Below are 12,730 nucleotides of genomic sequence, written 5' to 3'. Positions count from 1 at the left end.
CAAAGATGGAAAACAGAAAACCAGCGCGTCAGACATCTACAAGTGTTAGGGCCACAGTAAAGAAAAAGAACATTGAAGAGGAAGATTTTTAATGCATTTTCAAGAATAAAGCAGAAACTCCCAGAATAAAATTTAAGCAGCCTACATGCAAAATAACTAAAATATCTTCACCCTCAATTTTTCTTAAGTCATAAAACTCTAAGGAAGTGTAAACAGTATATATTAAGGACTATTTAATCAATTATCACAATAGTTGGTGATTTTTTTTCTGGGAAACATTTAATCAACTGATTTTTGCAGCACAAAAGAGAAAGCAGTTTGTTTCAGGCTAAAGACGAAGTAAGAAATCCGAGATGAGTTTGTAATTGACAGAAAAAATAAGACCCAAGTTGTGATAAACCAGAATAATATTTCAAGAAATATTGTTCAATAATGCAAAAAAAACAACACATTTTCTTTTATGTTACAGCTTTTCTTTTATTGATAGTTTTCATTTACAATATAATATATATTTATAGTGTGTAGATGAATCGTTTCCACTCTGCGTCACTTTCACCGCCGTGAGGTCATCAGGAGGGAACGAACACGTGAATATAGACTTCTATTTTACAGTTGCATAAAAATACATCATCTCATTTGTCTCGTGTAGAGAAACTGAAAAGAAAAGTATTTACAGTTTGAAAATACTGAATGTTTTTGTAGATGTGCTTTTAGTTCCCTTTAACATCTCCGATAAAACTCTAGCAGCCCTTTTTTTTAAAGTCGTATCCCACTCGGGCACATCAGCGTCGTTTCTCAGCACTTTAACGTTTTGACCCTGAAAATAAACCTGCTGGTGTTGCTTTGTTTTATTATTAATAATTATAGATTTTTCGGTTTACACGTCAGGTCGAAGGATTTTAATTATTTTCTCCTTTTTTTAAGGAAAAAATGTGGATTGTTGTTTAACAAACATTCATTTAAAGCGCTTAAAGTTGTCATCTAAAAACTAAAAATACTTATTGGGGCAGATGAAGCCAACGCAAAAAAGTTTAAAAACATATGAATATCACACATTTTAACTTTAACGCAAAAGTTTTCACTTGTCAGATGAGAAGTTAGAAACCGCTATCTGGGTTTAGCGGAGCTTAGCATAAAGAACTTTTCTCACTTTTTTTTTTGGTGTAATTATAAATTTCAATTCTTAGGAGTTTAACAAATATGGCGCGTTTCAAGCTCCACAGCCAGACTACATGTAGTTATTGTCTCTTTTTAGTTTTCTGGGTTTTCAGTGATCCTGACGGTTGAAACGTTACAACGTTATTAAGACCTCCTGAAACAGATACTTTAATTGGTTAATAAAAAATAGAATTGAACAGATTTTGTGCAAAAGTAAAATTTTACATTGAATCGAATCATTGAAAGTTTTTTGGGGGGGGGGGGGGGGGTCAAAATGTTTTTGAGCATCAACGTTCATCTCTGACTTAACATTTTAAGCATTTTTCCCCCCGGAGCTTTCAACCATATCTCAACTCTTTACAGACACTTTCTGTGTCTTTAAACGCTGTTTCCACATACTTTGGTGTGGAAATGACTAGTGGGTACAAAAACTTTTGAATGGCAGTGATGGCTTCAGCTGGCAGCTTCAAACTGAGAAACTTGAGTCTCGCTCAAGGACAGTTCTCACTCTGAACTCTCATGACATAAAAACCCAGAAATGATCCTTTAACGACCAGATGGAGATCAGTTGTCATCACATGGCCGACGTACCGTACGTAACTTTGCTCACGCCAGAGACGAGGGTAACTTTCTTCGCTCGTATCCTGTGACCATGTGACTTCAGTGTGAAAGTCTGGTCTCACGAACACGGCTGATGAAGACTGTAAGATGCAGTTGAAAGCACTGGAAATGGTTACAAACTGGACTTTCAGTCCTGGTCCTCTCTGGCCTTCCGTAAAAATAAAATTGTTGAACTAAACCATGTGATGCAGGGGAACTATGGTTCACAGGAAGGGTCAGTTTGGGCGTTTTGACTGTTTGTGCTGAGAAACGGCTGCATGTTGCTCAGAGTGAAATATCGCTTTAATACTGAACTCGCTCAAATTTCTGTCTCCGTCACTACAAACAGAAACACTCAGAATAATTATGGCTGGCATCATGTGAAAAAAAACAAAAAGGTAAAGCGTAAAATAAAACAAACTTGTATAATCTTCAGTCCTCAAAATTAAACAGGCCACTGAAATTCCTGAAAGGATTATATTTTTGGGGTGAAGTTGTCGTTTAGCAGAAAGCGTCAACAGGCCCAAATCTGTTGAAGGATGTAATAAAAATACATTTCCAGCGTGAGTTGAGGATTTTTTTGTAATTCTTTTAAAGCAGTTTTCAGCAGATTTGAAATGCTATTACTAAAGCCCAACGGATACAGATGTTATATACATGTTCCAGATATCATCATCTGATTTTATCTTATTTAGCCCCGCCACTAATGATTAGTTGGATTAATCCTTAAATCTGTTAAGGGGACATTTTGAAATGCCTGAAAATGGCATGTTTCACACTTTGTCCTCCAGGGGGCGCCGACAGGTTTAATATTTCATTTAAAAATGTCCCTACCGGTAAATGTTAAGTAAGAGATCTTTAATCTAAAGAAACAAAGGAAAACTCGCACATATGGCTTAAAGAGATGCGAGGGGATGGAGGAGAAGGAAATTCTCCAATCACGCTGGAAGTGTACGTTAAATTAAAAGAAAAGGAAACTGGACTTGGCCGTGAGACACTGTGTGGGAATATGCGGCACGACGAGACACTTCTAACATTTAAAGGACAAGAAAACCAAAAGAGGGAAATCCAGTAAGGACATCAAACACACTGATCAATACTGTCCTTAATATTTCAGCTAGTGTCCATTTTTGTTACAAAACTGCTGAGGAAGAATTTTTGGCTTAAAAAAAAAAACATTCTCTGACGCAGAACGTTACCGATCACCGGAGTCCACATCACATTTTCAGCTACATAACAACTGTTTGTCTCTTCACACCTACCAACTTTTTGTGATGGTGAGTGTGCAACGTTAAAAATAATAAACGGAAAATTGTCTTAAAGCTACAGTTTGTGTCCGTACAGCTATGTGGATTTGGCAGCGTGTTGTTACCTCTGAGAAAAGTCTATCCTGCTTCGTGACAGAGTCTGGACACAAATGGTACTTGTGGGGTTTAATCTCTCTCTGCATGTTTTCCAGCTTCTAAAAATACAACATTAAGTTTTTTGTGCAGATACGAAAAAGATAAAACTAATTCTTCATTGGAGATTCTCAATGTTGTTCAAAGTGAGATATAAGCTGAATAAAGGGGTCGAGTAGTTATTAGTGTGGTCAAAATCCTATAAATTAAGTACCTCATGGTAATATTTTAATTTTGATCACTTGTCAATATTCAATTAGAATTTATTCATATAGCGCCAAATCATAAAAAGTTGTATCAGATATATACATTTCCAAAGGAAGCACGTTAAAAATGAATTCAATATAACGTAAACGTGGCTTTAAACATTGGTTTAAACGTGTCTGTAACACTGAATACTGAAAACTATCAAGATTATAAACGTCCGGTCAGATTCATAATCTGATTGACTTGATGTTGGAGATAAATACATGTTATGGCTGCTTGTATTTAGACTATTTAAACTTTTGACAACTTTCGGCTTCCTTTGTAAATTGAAAAAAAGGGTTTAGTAAAAAAAAAAAAAGAAACAATAAAAATGTATTTTTCTCCTTAACAGGTATCAAAAAATTGTTCTGGCATTGATATCAAAACTCCTGTTGGCACCAGTATCTAAACATTTCAGATGATACTGTGCTCATAATGTACAAATGATCTGGTCACTCAAAAAAACATGCAATAAACCTCCATCTGAAAGAAGCTTTGTGTCGTTATTGGAGATTTTAAAGTTTTGATTTTCACCCCAAAACCCTCCGAAACAGGATAGACTCAGAGAGACGGCAACAAGTCAATACAGCAAGAAAAACAGAAAGAAAGCAGAAAAACTTAACAGCATTTCTTACATGACGACGTCTTACTGATCATGTAACTGTAATGAAGAGGAACTAGAACTGTGCAAATTCGTGACAAAGGAAAAATACAATCTCAAATCTGTAACTGAACGCCGCAGTGTTGGAGCAGCGACCATACTCCATTCACATCCAATCATTAGTTTTCTGGGGGGCGTGGGGGTTAAAGACACTTCTATAAAAACAGCTTATAGAGACTCTATATACAAACATATCTCACAGGTGACAGGTCAGGTGATTAAAAAAGGTCGTTCTTCAAAAAAAAAAGTGCTTCCTGTCAGCGTGGGAAGTAAAATCTCTCAGACTGATGCTTAAATCGAGACCTGACCATCGCGCCTCCAAAATATGACGACATGTTTAGGCACAATGATGAGTGATAATACAAAACTGTACAATACTGTGAAAGTGCAAAAGCTGGAAGCAGAACTGCAGCTCATTTCTGAAAATGGCGCCCTCTTGTCATCGCCGCCTCTCCTACGTGCATCTGTGACTCTGCGAAGTCAGTTTTGTGCACTCAAACCATTACTATAGTTTTCGAGAAAGACAAAAATCCCAACGCGTTCTCATCTCAGTCTGTCATTACCGACGCTTTCAGACAGCGTGACAAAGCATAATTATTTTACGCTAAAGGTATCCTTCAGCGTCCGTATGAAACGCCACCGTTTGCTATGTCACCGCAATGTGCTAGCAGGTAGGGTTAGGCGGTCGACATGCATAAAGTCAGTGACTTAAGTTTAGGCATTAACATTCCTGATGGTTATGGTAAGGATAAGGGGGCTTTGGGGGGCTGTCAACACCTTTAACACAAACGTAGTTAGCTAGCTAGCTAGCTCGTACAGACGACCCGGAGCGTCTCAATAAGACGCTGAAGGGTACCTTTAGCGTCAAATAACTACGCTTTGTCACTTTTTCTGAAAACGTCGGTATTGGACGCCCTGAGATGAGAACGGGATCAAAATCCACATTGCTGCTTATTAAAGTGATATTTCTGAAGAATGGATTATGTTGAACCTGGAGACTAACAACCTCTAGTCGGATGTGAGCCAGAAAGTTGATCATGTCCTTTTCGGGCCTCCATAGATTTTTATGAAACTATTAAAAGTTAGACAGAACCACCTAGGGCTGGGCAATATGGTTGACATTAGTATGACACTCAATATTTATACAGATATTTTCTGATAGCAGCAAATATGTGCAGATCAAAACAATAACACAACTTCATAGAAAGCCTATATCCCCCCCTCCTCCGTGGACCACCACGGGACCGAATGTACGTTACGTTGACTTGCGTACATATTTTTTGGTGAGAGAGATAACTAACGTTTTTATCCCGTTTGAATTGTGCCCTGAATTACACACACGATATTTGATAGTTTAAAAGACAAGTTTGCAAGTCAATGTAGTAAATCTAATATAAAAATTTTGAATTAGAAACCACAAACCCAAAAGATACATGTGTGACGCCATGACTTTGAAGCTAACGTCACTGAAGCTAACGTGGCATCAGCTAAAGTTAATGACGCTAACGTCAAAGAAGTTCCATGTATAGATGATGTGATGAAAGGACCAGGAGTTGTTGGATTGAACGCATCGTGTGAGATACAGCTGTGTGTGGAACATAGCTAAGTTACCTAGCTAGTAGCAAGCAAGTTTCACAGAAAACTAAATGTTACTTTACAGTTTTATGACAAACTGTTACTTTCTTGACTTCAGTCATCTTTCATAACTCGTGCGATAAAGTCACTCTACAAAGTGTATATTGTTACTTCTGTAGATGTGATAAAGTTCAGTGACGTTAGCTTCAGTGACGTTAGCTTCAGTCATTGAGAGAAACAGTTATGACGTCACCTACACGACTTTTGGGTTTATGGTCTTTGTAATTATGTATTTTAAGTCTTATACTTAAACAGTTTTACAACAAAATGCGACTTCCTGGACTTAAATTATCTTTTAAATTGACAAACAACACGTTTGTAATTCAGGGTACAGTTCAAACAGGATAATTTTTTTTTTATCATATTATTAAAAAATTTAAATTTTTTTCCGAATTAAGGTCCCATGGGGTGGAATCGAGGGACTTAAGCTCTCAAATGTCATATCATAAAATTCAATAAATGATCATTTTGAATTACTGCCCAGCCCTACTATTACCATTTACTGGTGAATTCTTAAATTAAGGAGATTTTTTTGAAGTTTAGAAAAGAAAGAATAAAAAAGCTGTCAGTCCTGGTCGTAAAATATCAACTGTTGTAACTCTTGTATAAAACACGTTTGTCTGAAAACTTTTTCCAAAACAAATGTAATAGATATGTCAGAAAGGTTCTGTCACGTTTTATGGGGATTTCTACCACAATCAAACTGTGTGTTTAACAAACCAGATGACGTTCATGTGGCTGACTTCAAGCAAAAAAAGACTACAGTCGGCCAGAGAAAAAACTCACTGGGAAAATGTAAAAGTATAAATGCACCTTCAGGAGGGAAGAGCTTCCTGCAGATTCAATATGTACAATCAAAGCCCGCAGGCTGAAGAAAACTGAGCACATATCAGCTGCTCCGACTGTCAATATTCACATATAGATACACTATTAACAAACAGGTGGTGCTAAAGACCACAAGTTCTTCACACTTCCGTTCAAAGTTTAACAAACTGTCGAGGCTTCAGTCGTGGTGACTCTGACGTAACAGACAACTACACCTTCTCATTAAAACACAAAAATCTTAGGCGTCAATGACTTCAACTTTGTTCAGTGGCTTAATTTCATTGTTTGTCAGGTTGAGCTGGTTTGGACTCAAAATTGCTCGACAATTAAAAAATATTTAACTAATTAAAGTTACACCCTCTTCACAGGGCTTTTGGGTTTGGATTGTTTTACAGGTTTTTATGTATTTACTAAAGATGCAAAATTCATCATCTTTAGCTGATGTTCTAAATATATTCTAAGTATGTTGGAAATTATATGATGCACAAGAAGTGCGTAACCCTGGTTCACTGATTTGATTAAGTGCCAGCAGAGTCCAGATGTGCTTTACAGATCCATCGGTCATGAACGCTCCCGACTTCTGTGTCTAAATAAATCAGAAAATTTCTCCACCTTCAGTTTCTCTGTTTGGTTTAGTTCGGAGTCGGTGTCGACTTGGATCACTGAGGGTGGAACCAGATGTTCCCGAAGCGCCTTGACTCCTTTAGAGAGAAGATTGTGTCTTCGATTACAACTCAAGACCTTATTAGAACTTCTTCAGAACCTCCAAATTATTGGTCAGAGGCCATAAACAGCATTGGATGATGATGGAGATTGATGATGGACCTGCAGCCCAAAGAATTTATCCATCCAAAAAGCAACTAAATGAGCTGTGTGCCATTGTAGACTCCTTCGACGTCCGCTGAACACAAATTGGCAGAACAGTTCATCACGTGCCACCTTCTCCATGAAACACAGCCGTGGAACGAGGCAGTCTTCAGGCTTCTCTGGGCTGCAGACGAGTTGTTTTAGAGACATTTCTGTGCTTCTATGCTCGTACGCTGCATCAGAACGACCTGCACAAGAATTATGCCAATTCATTCCTCTCCGTTATCAGCCAGCTATTTGGATGCTCAGGTCTGCAAGACACACTGAGATTTGGGAGGTTTACCTGCTGCTCACCTGCTAGCTTCAGTTACCCAGAACACCGTTCTCTGTAAGTCCACACAGATGTTTATGTGCACGGACATATAATTCCAGCCTTATGCCCGACGACACAACCAGTGTGTCCTCGCGTTTTTCGTGATCTTGCGATGATGCTGATGATGAATCCTCTGTAAACCAATTTTAAGGGTTGGGGCGGGGATTAGGTTCATTCTATGAGCTGTCAAGTCATAGGATGAACCCCTCCTTATAGGCCATGCAGGTCCATGAATGTGACGCAGCCGACATGGATTCTGATTGATTGTTAATAGGCCGAGTTGGTTGAACCCAATAATAAGACTGTCGGTGAGCAGATAAGAAAGGTTTCTGTCTGAAACCGGGGATCCGACACGTGACAATAACCCTAAAGAGCAGAAAAGCTGAATAGAAAGAATTTCACTTTTGGATACGCTTCAGTCTTCAGGTCTTCATGTCTTGCAATTCTTTCGTCCAATGCGGTTACAGAAACAAACGAGACTTAAAGTGATGATTAGAACAGAAATAAGATGTGATTGCGTCTATGTTCTTCGAGGTTTTTAGCGCTGCTGGTGGCCCGGCGCCCACAGTGACAGGGTCGGGACTCGTTGTGAGGAAGAGGGGGAGAGGTGGGATTTAGTGTCCGGGTTGCTGGTGGGAGGTGAAGGAGGTGAAGGAAGGGGGAGGGGAGAGAGACAGAGTGCTGGGCTGAAGACTGACGCCTCCTGCGGGAGGAGAATCTGCCGCTGACTGTGAGACGCTGAAGGGCAGGAGGGGGGGAAACAAGAGGGAGAAAAGAAGCTTTAGTCATGATCCTTCTTTAGTAATTTGATGCTGATAATACTGATGTGTGTTCAAGGTGATCCACACCTGACTGTGTAGCTGCTGCGGTGGGCGGGATCTGTTACCCCAGCAACAAAGAGCTTCTTCGGGGGTCCATCACACTCCACCCCTCCTGAAAGACAAGGAGGTTGTTAAATGTATAAACAATTATAAAAAATCATTCAGTAAAAACAATAAATAATCGAAAATAATTGTTTGTTAAAATGTCAAATAGAACGCAGCAGAATACAACATTTTAATTTCCGAGTTCCCAGTCGGAAATTTCGACTAGAACTCCCCCCGACAAACATTAATTACCTTTCCTCTTGAGTGGAGTTAACGCAGGCCATCTCACCGAGGCACTGACTGCTGGTCTGTTGGACGATGAGCAGATATGTTAGTAGACTGACTTCCACCAAACAGAGAATAAAACCATGAAAAGGTTTGGTTATGTACCTGAACCTCCTGGTGGGACTTGGGGAGGAGTTGGGCGTGACGCCGCTGTCCTGTGAGTGGAACCACTGAAGAAGAAAAAACAGTCTGTACCCTCTAATCTGGATTACCTTTAATCAGTCTGATCTAGACACAGTCTGAACCTCTGACCTGGGTTCACTCAAACCTCCTAACCTGAATTCAGTCTGAGCCGTCTAATCTGGATTCACTAAAAACCTCCTGATCTGAATTCAGTGTCAACCTTCTAATCCGGATTAAAACGTCTGACCTGAATTCAGTTTGAACCCTCTAATTCACTTAAATTCACTGGATTCACTTAAAAACATCTGATCTGGATTCTGTATGAACCTCTGACCTGAATTCAGTCTAAACCCTCTAATCTGGATTCTGTATGAACCTCTGACCTGAATTCAGTCTAAACCCTCTAATCTGGATTCACTTAAAACCTCCCGACCTGAATTCAGTCTGAATCCTCTAATCTGGATTAATTTAAAAACCTCCCGACCTGAATTCAGTCTGAATCCTCTAATCTGGATTAATTTAAAAACCTCCCGACCTGAATTCAGTCTGAATCCTCTAATCTGGATTAATTTAAAAACCTCCCGACCTGAATTCAGTCTGAATCCTCTAATCTGGATTAATTTAAAAACCTCCCGACCTGAATTCAGTCTAAACCCTCTAATCTAGATTCACCCCAATCCGTCTGATCTGGATTCACCCCAAACCAGAGTCAGAACGTCTGACCTCGTGTCTGTCCTCACCTGCCTCTTCTGGTCGAGTCTGTCTCCGGTCAGAGAGAAGGGGGAGAGAGGGACCAGCTGAAGGAGGACAAGAAAAAGAAATAGTGGATGAAAGTCAGTAAATGGGGGCTGATGAGAACCAGTAAATGTGTTCCAGGCTGACCTGTGAAGGGCAGCTGGGGTTGATGGACACACTGCTGCGCCTGTACCGAGCCAAGGACACGGGACTGAAGACTGTCATCCCATCGCTGAGAGAGAGACATTAACATTTATAGAAATACAGTAAGAGAACGTACAGGATTAACTACTTTATTAAATGTTAGGTAGTTCAATCTATAACAAATCATCACATTTAATAAACTAATCACATTGTCTGTACATAGAATTGGTAAATTAACTACAGTTGTTAAAGTCATGGAGTCAAAAGGTTTATATTTACCTTTGAAATGTAATTTAAAAAATGGAAATAGTCACACACGCCTGCTTTTATTTAACTTGGTCTTCCGTAACTTTACTATTTGACTAATTCAACATTACAATTATTAATCAATACACAATTTCAATAAAATCTCTGAATTCTTGCCATCATCATCCCTGTGTGCAAGTAAAGACCATGGAACAAGGAGGCCAAATTATTTCTAAAGTTTAGTACCGCTTGCTGTATTGCCAAATTAAAAAGTGGCTCTCAAGAATTAAGACAATGTATTTAATCATGTTAATGAGATGTGTATGGCTCTCTGTAAACAAGGCAAATAAAACTTTGTTTTTTTTAATGTGAGACTCCACAGTCCAAAATGATGATCTCTCTTCAACCTGTAAATTTTAAGATTTCAAGTTATTTTGCAACTATTATTACCGTACTTTAATAAAATGTACAAAACAATCTTGAATAATTAACAGTATATAAACATTAAGTCTGTAACCCACAGGTTATTTTCATCGCTGTTAGCATTTTACATGTAAAAGTTCGACTTCTTCTTCTTCTTCTCCATAATGAATCATTTAACGCAGCGATTCCCAAAGTGTGGTGCGCAACAAGAAAAATGTAATGGTGGTGTAGTAGTGTAATTACTACAACAATTATTTTTTGTGGAATTTTTAATGAAATAAAAACCTGAATTGAAAAGCACCAAATCGACAGCATAGCCTGAAGTGCACCTCCTCAAAAATGTAACTACATGTCGAGGCGACGTGGACCGTAAGCACTGTGATTGGTTGGTTGGGTAGCCTCGCAATGCTTCCAAGCTGACATGAAGTGCCGCTGATTTAACATTTAAAAGCTTGTTTTCTAGAGCACAATGTTAGCTAGTCCATATATCATATATCTAGTCTAGTTTGTGCTTAGTGTGTAGTTATTGCGTTAGCTAATATTTAACAGCCGTTTTCTCTAAATGACATGTTTCCTGTAAGCTAAGTCATCATCATAATTTTACAGTTTCACTGGTCATATAGTGAGATGTCTACAGAGGGTTATTTAAATATCTTAAATCATTCTTATTTTATGTGGTATTTTATCTGTAAATATGACTGGTACACTTTTAATAAATCCATGAAAAAACAATAATTTGATAAACTGTTCTGTAAATGTCTGGCCATTTGGTATATTATTATCACAATCAAAAACCCAAAAATCCATCCGACTCGTCATTGTGCTGGAAAATGGATTCGTGTGATATGCAAATTAGTGCATATTTAATGATAATTTGCATATTGTAAAATAAGAAATCGCCGGGGCACATCAGGTGTAATACCACTGACCTGACACTGGTGATCATGGGGGCGCTGTTTGACCTACGGAGTGCCCCGCCTCCTGCGCCTGCGCACTGATCCACTTCCATCCGTTCCATACTTCGGTCCGCAGGCCCGGCGGTGGCAGCGCCAACTGCCGGCCTTCGACCTCTCGACGGCGGCGTGGAGCTTTACTCGAGCCCGGTGGAAGCCCGACCCGCAGGCCTCACGAGCAGCAAACCCAGAGCCGCCAAGTCAGCGGGCTGAACACCGACGCTGGCTTCTCTCTACCGCATTTCCCTCAGAAAAACACCGTATCCGTGTGTGACTGCGGGTCTTACCGTCATTTATGACCCGCAGCTCCGCTCCACTTGCTGCTGTCTGCCAACGCAAATTTAATGGCTGCGTTAAAGCGAGATAAAACACGAACCCCGCGCAAAAACACTCCGGACAAAGTTTTGTGAGGGCAGATAGTTAAAACTCACCCGGCTGGTCCCGGATCTACGGCGAAACTTTTTATTCGGGTCCGCACAGGTGACGTGACTTTTAGGATTAGCTGTTGAGCTAACTTGGTTTGCAGTAAGAAGAAAAAACCCCTCCAGTCAAGAGATCACAAAACCGCTAAGCAGCTGCCCGAAACAGTCAACCCCGGGCCGGCCACACAGTCCCCGGGGAGAGGCGGTCACACGGTCCCCCACAACACCGAGCAGACCTCCAGGAGAAGCAAAGAACCACAGAAAATTAAGAGTTTGAAAGATTTTTTTTACAACATAGTCCTTGACCAAATAGAGGTAGTTCACCAACTGTGAAAACAGCGCCGCCGTCTGGAGAAGTGCAGCACGAGGGACACGAGACATCAGGTTCCTTTCACAGATGATCAATAGTTTATTAAAGGGATTTTATTAGGAGCTGTTACAGGGCCGATATAAATAGTTTTATTAAGTTGTTAAATGATCACATGTTGATCTATTAAAATGTTGTAAACCTTGTGTGACTGTTATTCTTTCACTGCAACACTGCTTTTTGAAAAGTAAAGTGCTACATAAATACAGTCAAATAATTTGAAATATTTTGTGTAAAGAGTGTTATTCACATTGAAACCTCTTACGGGGGGAAAAATAGCAATTAATGTTGAATGGAAATGAAGCAATAATGTGCTCAGTAGCCTATATTTAGCTAAAATAACTTTATTCCTTGTGTGGAAGTTATTAACAGGAATTGGCACAAATAGGAGTACAATAATTATATTCATTGTCAATTAATCACTTAGTCTATAAAATGTCAGACCAAAGGATTCTAAAGTT

The 12,730-nt window shown here is 39.4% G+C and overlaps 1 protein-coding gene across 2 annotated transcripts; it reads right to left on the bottom strand.

The window, feature by feature from the left end:
• Positions 1-456: 456 nt before the first annotated feature.
• LOC119895650 (protein FAM122A) lies at positions 457-12,234 on the bottom strand. 2 transcript variants are annotated; one of them, XM_038708903.1, is made up of 8 exons: positions 11,912-12,234; positions 11,457-11,807; positions 9,862-9,946; positions 9,720-9,776; positions 8,962-9,026; positions 8,824-8,879; positions 8,554-8,638; positions 457-8,443 (listed from the first exon to the last, which is right to left on the bottom strand). In XM_038708903.1, exons 2-8 carry the CDS (start codon positions 11,543-11,545, stop codon positions 8,320-8,322), a joined length of 561 nt encoding a protein of 186 aa, XP_038564831.1. In that variant the 5' UTR covers positions 11,546-11,807; positions 11,912-12,234; the 3' UTR covers positions 457-8,319. The 2 variants fall into 2 exon arrangements, with proteins under 2 accessions (XP_038564831.1, XP_038564830.1); XM_038708902.1 differs by having other exon boundaries at positions 11,457-12,234.
• Between the last annotated feature and the right edge of the window lie 496 nt (positions 12,235-12,730).

Source organism: Micropterus salmoides, unplaced genomic scaffold (genome assembly GCF_014851395.1).
Source record: "Micropterus salmoides isolate LMB-PRFRI ecotype aquatic unplaced genomic scaffold, ASM1485139v1 Ms_hic_scaffold_9, whole genome shotgun sequence".
In the NCBI taxonomy this organism is placed as follows: domain Eukaryota; kingdom Metazoa; phylum Chordata; class Actinopteri; order Centrarchiformes; family Centrarchidae; genus Micropterus; species Micropterus salmoides.
This window is presented reverse-complemented; position numbering and strand designations above follow the sequence as displayed.

What these genes read in the sequence shown, in the direction of transcription:
- LOC119895650 (XM_038708902.1), bottom strand. Translation starts at nt 11,545, where the DNA reads ATGGAACGGATGGAAGTGGATCAGTGCGCAGGCGCAGGAGGCGGGGCA. An exon ending in CCCATGATCACCAGTGTCAG is followed by an intron (nt 9,947 to 11,456) that starts GTCAGTGGTATT and finishes TCTCTCTCTCAG; the next exon opens with CGATGGGATGACAGTCTTCA. An exon ending in CGCAGCAGCTACACAGTCAG is followed by an intron (nt 8,444 to 8,553) that starts GTGTGGATCACC and finishes CCTGCCCTTCAG; the next exon opens with CGTCTCACAGTCAGCGGCAG.